The sequence below is a fragment of the Myotis daubentonii genome, chromosome 1 (assembly GCF_963259705.1).
Source record: "Myotis daubentonii chromosome 1, mMyoDau2.1, whole genome shotgun sequence".
NCBI classification, from domain to species: Eukaryota; Metazoa; Chordata; class Mammalia; order Chiroptera; family Vespertilionidae; genus Myotis; species Myotis daubentonii.
Genome location: NC_081840.1, coordinates 130647210 through 130667359, shown reverse-complemented (window position 1 = coordinate 130667359; position 20150 = coordinate 130647210). Strand labels below are relative to the sequence as shown.

Sequence of the window (20150 nt, the reverse complement as noted above, 5' to 3'; positions counted from 1 at the left end):
GAGCAAACTGAGCCACCCTTCTCAGTTAGGAAGATAGGGAATCAATTTATTTTTTTCCCCCTTGGCAATATGTACTTTGTGGGGAATTCCTGTTTCACTTGGGTTTGCATCCAAGTAAATCCCTTATATTTTTTCAGAAGAACATTATAAGCCACAGAAGTAGCTGAGGATGGGGTATGAGAGGGGTGTGTGCACACATGTAGAGAACCCAGGCCTGTTCATTTATTCTATGCGGCATGATTAGGGTTCCAGATTTTTTTTAAAGTCATATGCATGGTCTGTGGGTTTTTTTAGCCCTTTATAGGCCAGAATATTTACTTTGCCTTCAACACTGCTTTACTCAAAGCCCATATTAACATACTTATTAACCTTTAAGAAAGTGTCACTAGCACCGTTGTCAGACAGTGATGAGAAGGCAACATATGCTTATTTAATCTTCTTCCACACCTGATACCCTCAGGCCTGTCAACATGATGTGAAAATCCTTCATAATCATGTGGCACATGTTTAAATTTTCACTGAGTAGATTAGAAACTGAGTTTGAAGAAACAGAATGACCTGGGTAAGCCCATCTTCAGTTCTCAACCTGAGATGATGTTTAAAGACTTTAATTCCAGTCACTTACAATGCTGGTTAGAGGCTCACACAGCTGCCACATTACAGGTGAACCACATCATATCGTAGGTTTCGTGGTACATACGTTTTATGGTGCAGGGAAAACAGACAAAACCTATGTTCAAGCTGTGTGTACTGCTATGCGGCCTCGAGCATGTCACTTATTCTATCTCCGTTTCCTTATCTGAGAGAGCACCTACGCATTGACACAGTTAATGTGATGATTAAATAAGATAAACTTCATAGAAACTCTATAAAGAACCGTAAAGTGTAGTCATTACTGTGAAAGATACCCAGGATTACATTTGGGTAACCCTAAACAATTCTATTACGTCCATAACCATTTCTCTTGTTTATATGATCTTCTCTCTATTCTTCAGAGATAGCTTTCCAACAGAGATGTAATGTGAGCCACAAATGTGTGCCCAATATGAAATTAAAATTTTTTAGTTGCCATATTAAATAACGGAAAAGACATCAGTGAGATTAATTTTAATTACATATATATATTTTAACCTAATATACCCAAAACATCATTTCATGGAATCGTCAAGACTATTTTAGTTGTTTTGGTTCATATGAAGTCTTCAAACTTTGGTGCATATTTTATACAGACAGCACCGCAGTTTGGACTGGCCACATTTCAAGTGCTCCAACCATCCTACCCAGAGCAGCTCTAAATCTTCCCTGATGTTTCTGTCTCACTGGTTTTCTCAGGATCAGGAACACCATGTCATGTACAGAAAAATCCAGCTACTATCTTTAATTTTCTTGAAAAACACTTAAGTTGGTTCCACGTCTCCGAATCCCTGGACACTTGGTTCCTCTATTTTAACAGAAGTAGGTGGTTTTACTTGTGCTGACAATGGCCATGAGAGAGGGGGTCAGAGGGGCAACACTGTAATCCTAGACAACTGCCTCCTCAACAAGGCAGCTTCCTCAACAAAACAAGAAGTGGGGTTCAACTACTGCGAAAGACATATGCACCCCTATGTTGATTCCAGCATTATGAACAATAGCCAAGATATGGAAGCAGCCTAAGTGTCCATCAATAGACAAATGAATAAATATTTGTATACATATATACAATGGAATATTACTTGACTATAAAAAATAATGAAATCTTGTCATTTATGACAACATGGATGGACCTAGATATTACTGTGCTGAGCAAAGTAAGTCAGACAAAGACAAATACCTTATGATTATACTTATATGTGGAATCTAAAAAAACAATCTAAACAAACAAACAAACAAAACAGAGACAAACTTGTAAATACAGAGAACAAAAACTGATGGTCACCAGAGGGAGGTGGGGGGGGTGGACATAAAAGATGAAAGGGATTAAGAAGTAAAATAGCCAGTTATAAAAATAGTCATGGGGATGTCAAGTTCAGCATAAAGACTGTCTATATACATAAAAGCCTAATATGCTAAGTGTCCAACTGTTCAACCATTCGACCAGTCGCTATGACATGCACTGACCACCAGGGGGTAGATGCTCCGACTGGTAGGTTAGCTTGCTGCTGGGGTCCGGCTGATCAGGACTGAGTGGGATGGGCCGGACACGCCCTGGAGCCCTCCCGTGATCCCTCCCCGGCCCCGATCGTGCACTGGTGGGGTCTCTCAGCCTGGCCTGCCCTCTCACAATCTGGGACCCCTCAGGGGATGTTGGTTTCAGCCGGTCCCCACAGGCCAGGCTGAGGGACCCCACCGGTGCACGAATCTGTGCACCGGGCCTCTATAATCAATAATATTGTAAAACTGTGTAAGGTACCAGACGGATACTAGACTTAACAGGATGATCACTTCCTAAGGTCTATCAGTGTCTCTAGCCACTAGCTGTACACCTGACAATTATATAATATTTTATGTCAATTGTAACTAAAAATAAATTTAATAAAAAAGAAGCGGAGTTCATTGCCGCGGAGTTGGGGGATGGCAAGGACTCATCTGAAGTGCGGGAACGCCCTGACACCAGGTGCCTCTGGAGCAGAAGCCCGGGGCTGTTTCCTGCCCTAGCCTGTCTTCCTGTAAGGCAGGGGACCATACAGGAGCACAGCCTCAGAGAGCCTAATAAGGAAGGGCTGGCTACCCCTCGGCCATTCCAAACTAATGAAAACCTATCCCTTTTTTAAGATTCCCAGGAGAAAGAGCCCGAACCTTCCCTGTTCATGGCTTCCACCTTAAGACCCTCACTGTCAGGAAATTCTTCTCTGACTTAGTTACCTTTTCTAACTAAGGCTGAACCACGTTTCCTTTTCTCCGCTTTCAAAATGCTCCCCCAAATCTGCATTCAGATCAGAGAAAAATGAAGAAAGTCATTTTAAAGGAATAACCATATGAAGCCAAGACTTGCAAAGCTCAATACCAAACTTGCAGGCACCCTCTGGTCTGGCTATGGAAGCTTCAGGCAGAGGCTGACTGAGAGACACCCATGATGGTGACCTCTCTCGTTCTGACACAGGCTTTTCGAGTATGTTTCTAGTTGGCTGAAACAATTTTGGATGACAAAGCAAAAGACGCTGTCTCCGGATTGGATGGGAGGGTGATCTGGCTGGACCACCTGCCCCACGTGTATGACTGAGGTTGACTTGTTACTGAATGCTCACATCACCATTGCAGCTGTCCTTAAGAGGAATCCAGTGAGTGAAAAAGTCACATGGCAATGTCCTGGTGACAAGGGCCTGCCTGTGGATTTAGGGATGAGCCTTTTGAATATGAAATCCCAGTATGTGCACTCTTAACCTTCCCTTCCCTGAATATGAGTGATGCAAAATTACTCAGGGCAGTCAGGGGTCTGGAAGCAGATTTCACTCAGAAATCTCAAAGGGTTTTAGAAAAAGCATTACATTTGAGGATTATGGCCATTTTACTCTGTAATCCAGAGAAGGGAAATGGTGACCAGGTCTACACCACTGCAGAAAACTGTCCCTGTGGTAGACTGCTTAACAGCATCCTCCTGGTGGGAAGCAATTGTTAGTTGCTGACTCTGTCAGCTCAGTCTTTTCCTGCTTCTGAAGGTCTGAGGTGTAGCCTTTGATGTGTCTCTTACCTAATAATTAATGATCGAAAAACCAGACCTCCCACCTCTGTGCTACTTAAGAATGTTTGTCAGTCAGTCACCCTGGTGTACACCCCTGTGCTTCTCCATGGGAAATAACCATTTCCTACAATCCCCAACCCCCACTTTCTGTCTTATAAACCTTGTCAGGTAAACGCGGAAACATTGAAAGGCATTGCTTAGTCTAAGGCTTCTTACACATATTTTGAAATTGTTCAAGAATAACAACAAAACCTTTAGCAATAATGGACCTCATCACTTTGTGAATTTAAAATATAAAAAAGGGTATGAAGTCATAATGTTTTATGCTGCTAAAAACACTGAGATGACTCATAAAGCTGGAGAATAGGGATTCCCTTTAGAAATGATTCTGTCAAAAGAACATAATCCTGAACAACAAAACTTTGTAGATGACAAAGAAAAGTCCTATTTTAAGTTGGCTTTTGTCAAATAACTTTAACCTTGTTTCCCAAAGTTTTGCAGAATTGTTCCTTATTTATTTATTTGTTTATTTACTTATTTTTATATTTTTTTATTGATTTCAGAGAGAAAGGGAGAGGGAGCAAGAGACAGAAACATCAATGATATGAGAGAATCATTGATCAGATGCCTCCTGCACTTCCCACACTGGGAATGAGCCTGCAATCGTGGCAAAGGCCCCAACCTGGGAATTGAACTGTAATCTCCTTGTTCTTAGGTTGATGCTCAACCACTGAGCCACACTGGCTGGGCTTTATTTATTTATTTATTTATTATTATTTATTTATTTTGCACTAACCTAAGTAAATCCCCTGCCAAGCAATGGTTCTATGGCAAGAAGTAAGTCATTTGGGGAAGTAACACTAGAGAACCTTAGGATTCACTCTTTTCTTTCTTTTTGTTTTTGTTTTTTCACTCAAGAAGTATTTATTTACTGACATGTGTGCCAGACATGGGCTGGGTACTGGGGATACAGTGATCAAAAAACAGACCCAGTCCTTAATTTCTTGGTGGCTCTGGGAAATGCTGACAAGTAAACAGGCAATGACAGTGAATGTGACAATGAGTTATGACAGTGCTGTAAGAGGGAAGGGGTTGGGGGCAGCTAAGACCCAGCTGTGGAGGGGCAGAGGGTAGGGTCAGGGAAACCCTGGGGCGGGGGGGAGGGGGGGAATACATTTTCTAAGCTGTGGTCTGAAAGCTTAACAGAAACCAGCCAGGTACAGGGACTGGTGGGAACGAGTGTTCTAGGAAGAGGGAATCACATGAAGTATTTTCTAAAAAGAGATGGGAGGAGTATGAATTCTTGCTTGGTCTAATTCAACATTTTCTTGATAGTTAAGGGCTGAAGATGGCCTTTCTAAAATTGTGCCCATCAGTAATAAAATATCTTTTCTGTGACTCAAGTCCATTTCAGATGCCTCCATTCAGTCTTCCCAGGGCAGGCTGGCCAAGAGAAGGTGCCTTCACTGTCACGGAGGCCTCACTTCCTGTTTCAGAGGCGGGCTGCTATCTAAACCTCCAAGCCTTGCTACAAAAAGAGCATCTAGGGTACTGCAGACCACTCACCTGTGAAAGGCTCAGACTGATTCTTAACAACTTAAAGCTCCAAGCACTTTGTTAGTCCTGATCCTGCTTACTGAAAAGATCTTGCTCCTTTATAGTCCCCTCTACCCACTCACACCCCAACCCAGATCACAAGTTTGACTCTTCATAAGACTGGAGGCCTTGCAATCTAGCCTAATAAAGACATAATCCAAAATGTGGGAGAACTCTATATATGTGGATAAATTAAGCACAGCATTTCCTTGTCATAGAGGAAAAAATTACAAAACAACAAAGGATCCTTAAATGTACTCAAAAGGGTGAATGATTAGCTAATAATGGTATATCCTTTTCTAGAATTTATGCAGCCATTAACAAAGATCACAATTGATAATAACTTGAAAAATGCTAGTGAAGGACAATGTTAAGTGGAAAAATATATAGAATTATACATACATTATGATCACAACCATGTAAGGAATATAAATATAAATATAAGATATGCCAAAATGAGAAAAGTAGTTGAATTAGTGTGCTGTGATTATGAGCTGTTTCCTATTTTCTCTGTTTCCTACATTGTGTTTATGATGTCTTTATAACTTATTTCCTATTAAAAGTATTAACTTTTTAAATTAGCAATTGGAACATTTTGAAATCCATGTGGCATGTACAAGGGAACATGACAGTAGAGTGCTTCTATGTGACTCTCCACACTGGCGCAGTGTGGTTCCCCACGGAGGGAGCATGTGGGTGTCATTGCAACTGACTGATGAACTGTAGCTTCTTCCCAGCAAACTGTCATGGATAAGGAGCAGTGCCCTATGAATTTGATAGACATTTGAGAATATCAAGCAAATATAGTTACAAAAGTTGGAGTTGAGCAACAGATTTGGAATTAAGTTATTTAAATCAAGTTTGGAAACTTCGCCACTCTTTAGGGCTCTGGGTAAAACAATGGTTTTTTCAAGAGTAAGTTGAGCAAGACTGGGGTCTTTGAGCCTAATTACTTTTTGGACATCCCTGACACTGATGTGTTCTTAGCTCGGAGACACATTGATTGATTTCCTCTGTCATTTTCTCCAGATGTTCAAGGGAGATGGCAATGTTGACGAGCAGGATGGCGTCAGGTGCTTACTCAGCTCTTAAAGGGGAGACAGAGCCAAGAGACTGCTTCCCTTTCTTCATCGCTATGAAAGCTTAACTTGAAATAATGAACTGTGTTTTAGACAATTAAACCAGTTTTGGCTGTAGCAAGAGTTATTTAGGTTATATTATAACTAACTTCTTCCAAGCATAAAGAATAGCTAATGGCAGTTGTGGGATTTCCTTTTCTAGAGATTTGCAACAATAGGGTAGATATACATCTGACCTTGAATGCCTTAGGCGGGGTGTGCAAAGAAACAGAATGAACAAAAATAGCAATCACACACAAAAATACTAGGGTGTGTCCTAATCTTCTCTCAGAGATTTGTACAGATTTAGGCTGAAAAATAGTTTACACTGTTGCCCACCCCTCAGCTGAATCCAAGTGTGAGCCAACCACAACAGTCACAGAAGAAACTTAGAAAGTGGACCCAAAGTCATTTACCTGTACTAGGAGTTCCAGCTTCCTGTCATCAAGAAGATGTACTTGACATCGACGGCCCTCCGTCATCTGCGAAGAAAGAGAAATGATGGTCACCTAGAGTCTAGCAGTCTGGCAAACAGTGAGAGGGTCCCTGTGCTGGCCTCCACCAGGCACATTCCTCTAGGCCAGTGGTTCTCAACCTTGGCTGCACATTAGAATCAGCTGAGAATCTTTTTAAAATCCTGATTTCTGGGCCTCATCCTCTGGAAATTCTGTTTCTTTGTTACTAATGTTGTGGCCCCACCCCATAAAAAAGAAACAGAATGTCCAGAGGATGAGGCCCAGAAATCAGGATTTTAAAAAGATTCTCAGCTGATTCTAATGTGCAGCCAAGGTTGAGAACCACTGCTCTAGGCAAAACTTCCCCCGGGGATTTGGGCTATGTAATGCCAACCATGAGTAGCACTGTTCATTCATTCAAAAATATTTATGAGCACTTTCTATGTGCCAGGCACTATTCTGGGAGCAGGGTGTGCAGCGGCATGCAAGACAAGGTTCCTGCCCTCATGGAGCTTACAATCCTATGGGGAAATTTATAATAAAATAGCAAATACATGCATAACACAACATCAGGTGGTGATAAAAGTTGCTCATTCTTTAGTCATTCTTCCATTCAATAGCTTTATTACCACAAACTAAAGACAGAGTTCAGTATCCAGTCTCTGTCACCTCCCACCTCAAAACTTGTCCCACTTAAGATCACCAGGGAGCGGATGACCACCCCTCTGGCAGCTGCATTTGATTTGTGTCAATCCTCCCCTCTGCTCGTTTATGACCCTAGGCCAGTGGTGGTGAACCTTTTGAGCTCAGTGTGTCAGCATTTTGAAAAACCCTAACTTAACTCTGGTGCTGTGTCACATATCGAAATATTTTGATATTTGCAACCATAGTAAAACAAGGACTTATATTTTTGATATTTATTTTATATATTTAAATGCCATTAACAAAGAAAAATCAACCAAAAAAATGAGTTCGGGTGTCACCTCTGACACGTGTGTCATAGGTTCACCATCACTGCCCTAGTCCCACAGTGCTTTCACCTGTGAGAGGACCCTGGGAGAGAGTGCTAAGCTGACCCTAACCAGGTGCTTGTCACTACTAATACCTCTGTGCGATGTAACAGAAAGAGCCCCTCGACAGGCACCAGGAGACCCAAGTTGAGTCTTGGTCCCACAAGGTACTTGGCTGCAGGACTTTGGACAAGCCCCTGTTCCTCTCCGTGCCCCAGTCTCACAAATAGAAATGAGTGGGCTGGGCCCAGTGGGTGCTAGTGAATATTTAGTAACTGTCTTTCTGAATTTAAAAAAAGGCATTTGTTTGTAGCACTTGCTGGAGCCCTGACATCACCCTCAAAGGAAATCCCATGAAGAACAAGCCTTCCCACACATGTCTGCTGGCCAGCACTCACCAAGCACTGTCTTACTGTGTTCCACATGTCTTCACCATGTCTGCCTTCAAGCTACTGTCACAACAACACCAACAGTATTTCCAACAGATGCAACAGACATATGTAACCTCAAGAATGTAGGTGATAGTAAAGCATGGTAAACTAATTAGAAAGTGATGGATCTTAGCATTTATTATCTTTGTTTTTAATGTAATTTATTTAATGCTATTTTATATAATTTTAATAATGGCTATATTTTACAACTGACATGCAAAATTCCTGAAAATGTAACTACTACAAATATGAGCTGGCTCCAAAACCACTGTCTGGACCTGAAGCCACATCAGGTTCCTCCAGCCTTTGGATTTTTATTTGACTCTGTAACACTAACTGAAGCTACCTTCTTTTGCCCCAGCTATGAGCAGCAGCTCAAAGGGAAGGATGCACACAGCAGATCCTGGTCTCACCTAATTTTACGGCCATCGGGGTCAGTCCCTTCTCCCGAGTACTTTCTCCATGAAACATAGAAATGATATCTTCTTCTCTTTTTGTTTAACAAGTGCTTATTCTCTAACCATCAGCACGTGCAAAGCTGGCATGCACTCCCATAAGAAAATTCTCTGAGTCCTTCCTCAAAAGAAGCCAACCCATCATCCTTCCATGGAGTCAGACTTCCCTACTGATGGGATCTACACCAAAGCAGCACGTCCTGCGTGGGAGGGGCGAAAACAGTCTCTGGAATCTGAGTTCTAGTGACTCAGCAGTCCCCAGCTTTAAGACAAGTCATCAAGAAAAGTTTCACATGCTCATAAGCACTCTAAAAGAGGCTGAAATAGAGTAAAAATTTGAGGAAAAACTTCAGTCCAAAGACTTGCTATTTTGCACGTCTAAGCCAAAGCAGGCAGCTGTGGATATGAGATGGGCCCATGCAATGTCTTTATTCACTCTCTGAAGTCTTAACTTCAGGTGTTGTCGTAGCCACAACCTTACAAACAGTAATCACCCTAGCCAAATGACTTAATTTAAAAATTCATCAGCTTCAAAAAATAAACAAGTGAGACTACATCAAACTAAAAAGCTTCCGCACAGCAAAGGAAGCCATCAACAAAATGAAAAGGAAACCCACCAAATAGGAGAAAATATTTGCAAATCATATACCTAAAAAGGGGTTAATATTTAAAATACAGAAAAATAATCATATAACTCAATAGCAAACAAAAAAATCCTATTAAAAATAGGGAGAGGCCTGGCTAGTGAGCCTCAGTGGTTGAGCATTGACCTATGACTAGGAGGTCACAGTTCAATTACTAGTAGGGGGCGTGTAGAAGGCATCATCATTGATGTTTCTCTCTTCCCCTCTCCCTGCCTCTCTGAAATCAATAAAAATATATTTAAAATAATAATAATAATAAATAGGCAGAGAACCTGAATAGACATTTTTCCAACGAGAGTACATGGATGGCCCACAGATACATGAAAAGGTGCCCAACATCACTAACCATCAGGGAAATACAAATGAAAACCACAATGAGCTATCACCCCATTGTAGTGTAAAAGGTTAAGGATATAAACACGTTCTTGTGTTCCTTATTCACATTCTAACACATTTTTATGAAAACAAAGAAATATTGGTATCTGAAAGACATTACTGTATCAAATAAAGTTTTTGTTGTTTTTGTTTCGTTATCCTTACCCAAAGATATATTCACTGATTTTAGAGAAAGGTAGAGAGAGATAGACAGACACATGGATCGGCTGCCTCTAGTAAGCACCCTGACTGAGAATCGAACCCGCAACCTAGGTATGTACCCTGACCAGGAATCGAACTGTGGTAGGCAGTTAGATAGGAGCAGAGCAAGGATGATGGGCCAGGTATAGAAGGTCACCAGGGTGGAAAGCTCTGGATGCCTAGCAAAGGACAATTGTAGGGTGGGGCCTAGCCCCCAGGGTGACTTTTCTTCCCCTAGCATATCACTGGTCATGTGGTATAGACCCCCTGACCTTTCCTCCCTAGAGATAACATCTATGCCTCAATTGTATTTCCAGGTCTAGAAAAGCAGCAAAACCAGACAAGCAACACCAAGGCTGACCTCAGGACCAGTGCATTGGATAATGACCCCCTGCACTGGTGCCAACCAATCAGTGAAGACCTATGGAAAGCTGTTGAAGAGTCTATTGAGATCTTCCCCTGGGACCTCCCCTAAAGTCTCCACCCTTAAAACCCTTAGGACTGGGGACCCAGTGCACTCTCCCTCCCAGGAGCACACCTGTGCCTTTCCTTTCCCCCTTCCTTCTCCCCTCACCCTTGGCACATTACCGTTAGCTTCCTCACTCCCAAGTTCCTAGGGCCCTTCCTTTACCTCTATAACTTATTTTCTAAGTCCATTTCTTCTACAAATTACTTCTTCTACCTCTGTGATTTTATAAATAAACTAGGGCAGGGTCCCTCACCCTGGCCGGTGGGGATTGGGCTGAAACTGCCTCTCCCAACATCCCCTGAGGGGTCCTGGATTGTGAGAGGGCACAGGCCAGGTAGAGGGACCCCACCAGTACATGAATCCATGCACCGGGCCCCTCCCCCCGGCCAGCCAACCCCCATCCGTACACGAATTCATGCATTGGGTCTCTGGTATGCATATCAGATCTTTGGTTAATCTCTTCCCACCCTCCCCCTCCCCCTTTCCCTATGAGATTCATCAGTCTGTTCCATGTTCCCATGCCTGTGGTTTCCACTCCTGCATCGAGCGTCTGCCCCGTGGTGGTCAGTGCATGTCATAGCTACTGGTCACATGGTCAGACAGTCACATAGGCTTTTATATATATAGATGTTCTCTTATAGTTTATGCTTGGCTTTGAATTATTTCCTATCTAGAATCCAAGTACCAAGGTTGCTAAACCCAGGTCTGGTCTGACTCCAAGGGTCTAGTGCAGCTGTGGGCAAACTACGGCCCACGGGCCGGATCCGGCCCATTTGAAATGAATAAAACTAAAAAAAAAAAAAAAAAAAAAAGACCATACCCTTTTATGTAATGATGTTTACTTTGAATTTATATTAGTTCACACAAACACTCCATCCATGCTTTTGTTCCGGCCCTCCGGTCCAGTTTAAGAACCCATTGTGGCCCTCGAGTCAAAAAGTTTGCCCACCCCTGGACTAGTACCTGGTGCTGTTCCTGCTGCCTATAACAGAACCTGCAACCTTTCAGCGTATGGGACACTCCAACCAATCAATCCACCTGACCAGGCCTCAAATAAAGTTTTAATCACAGTATTAAGAGATAGTACTTACTTTCCTCAAAATACTTCAAAACATGCCAAGTGTGACATGACACTGAGTTCACACCCATGTCTAGAAGTTTGCCCTGAGGTTCTCATTTTCATCGGAAACATAACATTTTAATTACATTAATCTCACCTTATCAGCTCAGCACTTTAAGGAAGTAATATGCATTGAGATTTATTGAGATTTTGAGATCCACCCAAGGTCTTCCCAGTTCATTCATCTCTTCAACAAAGTCCCATAGCTCAGTCTGGTGATTTATAAGCACGCTCCCATTTCAATTGGGAATTTGTAAGCCGCCTCCTTTTTGGAAGACAATATGTTGCTGAAAAGTCAGCCCAGAAATGTGAATCTAAACAGAAACTCAACTTGGAATCATCATGTTTGAAAGTACAACTATCATTTGAGAGGACTGCAGTTTTTCCTCAAAAGGAGTACATGTGTTTTTTTCATACTGAAGTGAAATGGGAGTATCCTGTTATCAGTTCAGAAAAGGCTCACCATTCTGGGTGTGTACAGACAAAGAGTGGACATCTGTAGCTTTGTCTGGCTCACCAGGGACACTGAAATTTCCTTTTGAATACTAACAATTGTGAAGCAATATTGCTTTCCTTGTTTTCCTTTTCAGCTGTGCAGGCACAATTGGGACACTGGCATCACCCTCCAAGGAAATCCTTTTGAGAACAAGGCTTCTCATAGATGTCAGCTAGCTGGCTACCACTCCAACCATAAATCGTCTGGCTACATACACTTCTATGCCAAGCAAAGGCTTTCCAAGTGCGCTGTGATGTAAAGAATGTAAAGAAAATTATTATTTTGAAGGTAGGGTGTCTACCGCATTTATCCAACTTTTCTGTTAAGATGTACACTGAATCATGAAGACTATGCAGAAACATGGATTTGGGATACTAGCTTCAGTAAGCACAGCAGAATATAATGATGTGTGAACTCTAAGGTCAGGCAATAAAATTGTTGGGCAGATGGACAGGAATTAGGAGGCATAAATAAAACAGCTGATGTGCTAAGGTAGTGGGCCTACGGGTGCTTCCCCCCCACCCCACCCAAATATCACTCAAAAGGTTGTGTTTTGGCGTGTTTTTTTCCCCAGTTAGAATAATGTAATAAAGAAACTTGACCTAGAGAAATGAATGAGAGTGTGTGAGTCCAGCCATCGGAAATGGAGCCTGAGAAGCTTCTTTCTGGGCAAATTCGTTTTAGATGGCCTGTGTTTTTAACATATTAAATCAAGTTAATTAATTTACAAATGAGAACTACAACTGTCACATAGGTCAGAAATCTGAAGATTGAAAGTCTGACACATTCTCTCCCTGCAGGCAGAATTAATAGGAAGCCAACTGTGACCAGAAGCGGTTCAGGAAACCCAGCATCTCAAAGGGGGAATTATAAATATCTCCATTTGAGAGCATCCGTCTACAGTAGCTTAATTTATTACTGATGGTGGGAAGCACTGCTGTCCAAATGGGGCAGGGGAGTCCCCCTCATCAGGGCATCAACTAAGAAACAAATAATAATAACTAACCAGCAATGACAACTCCCAAATGGCCTTTTGGGGTTACTTTACATGGAAAGCTCAGCATGCGAAAATATGCTTTATTAGGAATATTTTGTCTTCAAATTCAAAATTAAGTAAAACCCATTATAATTATGCCTCTTACTATCACTTTTTTCTCTATTATGTCCCCCAAAAATGTAAACACACAATGTCTGTAGATTCTATTAATTTTGAAAAGGAAATGTGCTTTAATAAACGCTGCCTTTATAATTATTCAAAGTGTGTATACATTTTTTGGGACACCCTGTGTATCACCTGTTTCTCTTTCTCTTTCTGCCACTTCTTGGATGTCTTCTTCCTCATTTTTTCTTTCCCCCTGCCAAATAATTTATACACTGTGGTACGTATCTGTGGAGGAAGTGCTCTGAAGAAACAGCCCTACCTCCACTGTTTAGAACAGCCGTGGGCAAACTACGGATCCGGCCCGTTTGAAATGAATAAAACTAAAAAAAAAAAAAAAGAGCGTACCCTTTTATGTAATGATGTTTACTTTGAATTTATATTAGTTCACACAAACACTCCATCCATGCTTTTGTTCCGGCCATCAGGTCCAGTTTAAGAACCCATGTGGCCCTCGAGTCAAAAACTTTGCCCACCCCTGGCTTAGAACGTTGTCCTAGAAATCTAATGCAGCTGTGTGAATGACTATAGGTAAGAGATCCTGAGCTTAGAAGAAAAAACAAATGGTTTATAAAAACAAAAACTAAAATTATTCAATTAACACATTATCTTGCATTTCCTAATGCTAATTTGTACTGAAATTATTATCTCTAAGATGTAGGGCAGTGGGGGGAGAAGAGGTGGGTGGGCAGGAGGAGACCTGCGTAGGCAGTGTTCCCAGCCCTGCAAAAGCACTTTTCACCTAGTTACCACATGCCTATTTGTTTACGTCCCTGAGCACAGTAAATTTCCAAGTTATGATTCACATTCATTTTAGAGACAATACCTTTATGAGACAATAAGATAAAAATTATTAAAGACTCCACTAGAGTTGTAGAAAAGGAAGAATTAACATTTCCCAAACATGCTTCATTTAGGAAAACTATCCCTGTTCCCCCAAACAACCTGAAATCCTGTCTTCAAAGTTTTATCATCATGTGTTTGAAAGTATGACTTTCAAACTTTGGTTTACTTAAGTGCAGTTAAGTACGACTTCAGATTTCAAGAGCATGCTAGCCAAGGCCCAAACAGCGACGAGTCTTCCAGCACACCCTCCCCAAGCACGCTCCTTAAGGCAGGGCACTTCAAGGAATCCGGATGTATTACAGCAGCACCTCACAGGCGCCCTTTGACCCAGACCATTTCGAGGCTCAGAAGGAAATTCCAGACACATGACTACAACTTCCCAGTGCAACTCTCTGTGGGAGCATCTGCTCTCGGGGTCAACTCACCATGAACCCTCCCTTGTTCCACTTCAGTTTCCTCTGCAGACAAATGAGGCCCCTACCACCCATCTGGGTCCCAAAACATCACAAGATCACAAATTCTCAGTAATCCAAAACCTGTCACATCCAGAAAAGGAATGACTGTGATACGATCACAGTGGCCTCAAGAAACTCAAACAGCAAATACATATGTAGAAAGGATTTCAGGCAAATAAAAATTTGTGGAAAATATTCACCCATTTGCTGCCCACACTTATCCTGTACCATGAAAATACCAGATATAATCACAGTTATTATAATGTAATATCATATTGTAATGTGATAACAGAACATGAGGGGTCTCTGCTTATAACCGTTAAAGGTTAAAGATATAGTGTCCATTTTTATTTTTATTTTTCCCTCTCTCTGATTTATCTCAAGCTTATCTTTTTTTGTCTTTAAGTGACATATAAGATGGTAATGGAAGGAAAGGAGACACAAGATGCTAGACACCAGAAATCCAATGCAGAGAGAAAGACCTTGCCCCTAATTTGCTCCATGACCTCTGGCAAATTATCCCACCTCTGTCTTTCCCATGAGTCTCCTGGATTTAAAAGAAGGCTCCAGGCCTGTCCTTGAAGCTCTTTTCTCCTCAATACAGTTGTAACTTATAAAACCCAGATGAAAGTGATTTAAGTGAGTGCCTCTGTTAGAAACAAATTCACATGCCAATGTACTGTAATATAAAACTTGAAATAGCCTTGCATTCCTCAAAGCTCATCCCTCTGCAAGTTTGCATTTGATGAGGTCATAAGTGAGGCCAGTATTTACTGGAGGATCTTTGTAAAGCATATTTTAGTGTTGCTGCTGCTCCCCCTCTTCTTCCCCCTCTCCTTCTCTTCTTCCCTTTCCCTCACTCCCTATAGCAAAAAGAAATGGGGCTTTCTCTGGTAATAAAGGAAGAAAAGTCGTGGCATTGGGTGCACTAAGGGCTTGGGGACAGGGTAGGGCTGCTGTGTCTGGATTTAGACCGTGACTCTGCGGCCCTGAAGACCACTGCTGGGTGAGGGAGCCACAAATCCTACAGGACAATCCATCTCAATCCTCTCAGATGGTACAACAGGGCAAGGACACCCAGGAGCTCCAGTGATGGTCTTCTGTGATCCCAGGGAAGAGGAACTCCAACCCAAAGCTAAGCTGCAGGATGTGGGAAGCAAGGGCACTCTTTTCACCTTCCAATGGGACATTGCACAATATTTGAGGACAAGCTGTTGACGTGGAGGTTGGACAGATGGGTCTCAGATATGGAAGGCCAAAGTCCAGCTGGTGCATCTCAGGTCGAGTGTTACAGACAATCACGCGCCTCTGTGTGAGAGACAACCCTCTGAGGAAATGGTCAGGAGAAAATGGACACTGAGAGACCCGAGTGCACGGGCTCAGGAGTCAGGTTATGCATCACCAGCACCAACTCGATGAGCACAGAGCAGTAAGCTCACTTGGGTTAAGTGCTGTTAAGGCTCCAGGAAGGCATCGGCGCTTTCTACACTTAGCCAACTGGGCACCGAAAGAACAGTAACTTGACTCACAGTTGGGTTCTGCCACTGCTAGAGTATCTTCTGACAGGATTTTCCTTTACCTCCAGTTCAAATATATCATTAAATCCACTTATAAACACATATTCACACAATCTTCAGGCTTTTGCTTTCTACTCAGGCTTAGAATCCCAGACAACTTTGGTTCTGTGATTGGAGCAACTGGAGTCTCTGAAGATATAGAGTCTTAATCCTCCTCCTCCTCTTGTTCCTCCTCCTCCTCCTCCTTCAGAGATGGGTCAGAGACGGGAAGAGTGCCTACTCCTTGTAAGGGAAAGGGAGCTGGGCATTTCCTCCCAAGGGAAAGGGAGTCTTGTACAATCGGAATGGAGGGTGAGGGGTAACAGAAGGTGAAAACAGTGTAGAGAGCAGAGTCCTCAAGGCCTGAGGAGGAGATTTCTGAGGTTGTTGCAAAACATCTTTCCCTCATTATGCACTGTCCTACCATTTCTGAGAGATGGCTATCTTCATACTGAATAACACGTCCTTCGAGATCTGGCCTCACCTAACCTCATCTCTGTTTATTTTTAAATGCTCTCCTTCCCTGTCCCCTCAGTCCCAAGAGCCAGCCATCCTGGATTTCAAAATTCTTTTCCCCAAGGGCCACACTCTCTCATGTATCGGGGCCTGGCCCATGCTGTCTCCTTTGCCTGGAAAACACTTTTTTTCCACTGATGTCCTGAAAGGACCACCCCTGTCTGTCTACTCTACGCCACGTGCTGAGCCAAGTGCTGGAGACACAGGGGTGATCAAAGAAACCACATCCCACTTCTTAGAAGCACTGGCCTGAGGAGCACATTGTGCAGACTCAGCTGTGCTGACACACCCTTTCTCCTCTCCATGGGCGTTTCCATCCCATCTGGCAGCTTCCCACCATAACACCGGATGCCAGGCTCTGCCCCTCCCGGCAGTCCCTCCCAGGCCATGCGCTGTGGCCCACAGAGCATGGGGGTCGGGCTGTGGGTTCTGATGCTGGGTTGTTTTATCCTAGCTTCACCAGGGGGAGCGGTATGTGACCCTCCATAAGTCACTGCACCCACTGTGCCTCAGTCCCTAGTCTAGGAAATGGAGGCCATACTAGTGCCAACCTTCATGGGCAGCTGTGAGGAGTAACTAATGCACATAAGAGTGTGGAACTCTGCTTGGAGTACAGTGGGCTCTCAATCAGTATCACCTTCAGAAGTCTAGTCAGGGCATGCGAGGTGCCTCTGGGCAGGAGTGTCAGAAAGTGTACTCATTCCAATGCACCCCGACCCTCCTCGCACCCTCCATCAGGATGGTGAGTGAGGCTGCAGCTCCCTGTCCCTCACACCAGATTTTCTGCTACTGTGGCAGGGAGGGAGAGAAGGCTGGTCAGGACAGGCTCCCTCTGGGTGGCTGTTCCTAGTGCTGAGCAAGCACATGGCCTTCACAGACGGAGCTCTGTGGGGCCCTGGTCCTATCTAGAGGGGCACCTCGTCCAACAGGGCGCCTGGAGGTCCCGCCTTCTCCTCAGGGTCATCGTGGGCTAGCTGGCAGTCATCAAGACAGAGGGCTGATATAAGGATCGCTGGAGCTGGCCTAGGAATGGGGGTTTAGGAGAGTCAGTGAGTGACATGTGGGGTAATACCTCCAAGGACAACAAGGACTGCCAGGCCACAGACTGCCCTCTAACAAAGGAGAAGAAGATCTCTTGCTAATGTGGAGGCTGCGCCCGTTTCCCTGGGCGGGTTCAGAGCGTTCTTCTTACACACACTGTTCACAGCACAGCATCCATGCAGACATCCTTTAAAGGTGGCTGAGTGAGGCATAAACCCCAAAGAAACAAAACATGCAAAGGAGCAACAAGAACTATACTCCCTTCTAACACCCACCATTCTCCTTAGAGTGAGGAAAGATGAGGGCAAATACCTGGTCTCTGCCATGTGGAGTCCTAGCTTCACTATCTTAGTGACAGACTGTTTGGGGTGTAACGAAGATGAGTTTTTCCAAAGGAAAAGGAGAATAGGTACCCTTTTTGAGGTTTTGATGACTGCACTTGGAATTTTTATAGTTGAAAAGGAGACCTGATGGGTTATTCAGATGGGGACCACAGACTCAAAGAAAACAGTTTTTAAAATTCCATATAAAAAGATAAGGTTGTCTTTATGCACCTGAAAGAATATCATGTGTATGAGGTGAAGACGTTGAAAGTAAAAATTTGATAACAGTAAAAATAAAACTGAATGAAAAAGTGAAGATTGAGATGCTCAATGAACACAAAGTGCCTGCATGGAGAACTCCCAAAGGAGACTAGATTTCAGCCGTACAGATACGATGTCTCAAGGGCCCAGCACATTATATATATTACGTCCACAGATGAGGAGTGTCAGAAACTTGTAGGGACAGAGGTAGAAAACCAAACAGAAATTTAAAACAAGGAAAGTCTAAGGACAATAAAAGAACCTTTAAAGATATGTTCAAAGCAAAAAGATGAAAGAAAAGAATGTTTTCATTATTTGGAGCCAATGAATTTCTGTTAAAAGATGAACCGCTGAACTACTCAGTTGTTGTTTTGTTTCAATCTTCTCAACCAAGACAGGAAATGGTAGGACTAACTACTAAAGAATATAAACCAACTGCACCTTGTTCCCCCAAATAAATTCCAGGTGTTTCATAAAGTCATATATTAAAAATACACAGGCACCCAGCCGGTGTGGCTCAGTGGTTGAGCATTGACCTATGGACCAGGAGGTCACTGGTTCGATTCCTCATCAGGGCACATGACCGGGCTGCAGTCTCTAGCCCCAGTAGGGGGAGTGCGGGAAGCAGCCCATGGATGATTCTCTCTCATCGTTGATATTTCTACCTCTCTCCTTCTCCCTTCCTCTCTGAAATCAATAAAAATATATTTTTTAAAAAAACAGATAGACTATTATTTATTAGACCTTTCTAAGCATAAAAGCAATGGATGAGCCAATAGAAAAAAAAATTAAGGATTGGACTACATTAAAAATAATTTTACTCCACAGGCACAGTAAGCAAAAGGAAAAAAAAATCAACAAATGTAACTTTGGGGAGAGGATGACAACAACTATAAGGATGGGTTAATATGTTAAAGATAACATTTTTTAATTAATGTATAATTACAAATTTATTGGAAGACTACTAGTACCCTACAGGAAATAAAACTAAAATGCAAATGACTTTCATATTCTTTGACTCAGTACTATCTCTTCTAGAAACGAGATCTATCTCTCTAGTAATCAAGAGAGTAATCTATCCTAAAAAAATAGGAGAAAAGGGTTAATAATTATATGTAATAATGGCCACTACAGTGTGTTCATTCAGCAAGTGTTTATGATATATTCAAAATGTGCCAGGCATCTTATTAAACACTAGAGGCACAGTGCACGAAATTCATGCGGGGGGGGGGGGGGGCGGGCGGGGAGAAGGGGAGGAGAGGGTCCTTCAGCTCAGCCTGCACCCTCGCAATCCAGGACCCCTCAGGGGATGTCTGACTGCCAGTTTAGGCCCAATCCCACAGGGATTCCTGCGGGATCGGGCCTAAACCGGCAGTCGGACATCCCTCCCGCAATTTGGAACTGCTGGCTCCCAACTGCTCACCTGCTTGCCTAATCGCTCCTAACCACTCTGCCTGCCTGCCTGATCACCCCTAACCACCTCTACCTACCTGCCTGATCACCCCTAGCTGCTCACCTGCCTGCCTCATTGCCTCTAACCACTCCATCTGCCTGCCTGATCACCCCTAACTGCTTGCCTGCCTGCCTCATTGCCCCCAACCACTTTGCCTACTTGCCTGATCACCACTAAGTGCTCGCTTGCCTGCCTGATCGCCCCTAACCACCTCTGCCTTGGCCCCTACCATGGCAGTTTTGTCTGGAAGGATGTATGGAAGGTCGTTCGGCTGTCCAATCTAATCAGCATATTACACTTTTATTATTATAGATAATGATGGAGGCAATTTTGTTCCCCTATGTAAGGGACTTCTATGTCCACTAGAGAAACTACCCAAATTAACAGGTGGTTACAGTGTAATTCATGTGACAAGGTGGGTGTAAGATGCTATGGGGCAAAGGAGGGGGTCCTAACTCACACCTGGGGAATTGGTCAATACTCAGATGAAGAAATGGTATCTGCAGAGC

General features: G+C 43.1%; 1 protein-coding gene across 7 annotated transcripts in view; it reads right to left on the bottom strand.

Moving 5' to 3' along the window:
* FRMD4A (FERM domain containing 4A) overlaps positions 1-20150 on the bottom strand; it is a 335840-nt gene that overhangs the window by 189574 nt on the left and 126116 nt on the right. For all 7 annotated transcript variants that reach the window (XM_059660122.1, XM_059660132.1, XM_059660112.1 and 4 more), the window contains exon 2: positions 6792-6857. In XM_059660122.1, coding sequence (XP_059516105.1) covers positions 6792-6857 — 66 coding nt within the window. The remainder of the gene's footprint in view (positions 1-6791; positions 6858-20150) is intronic.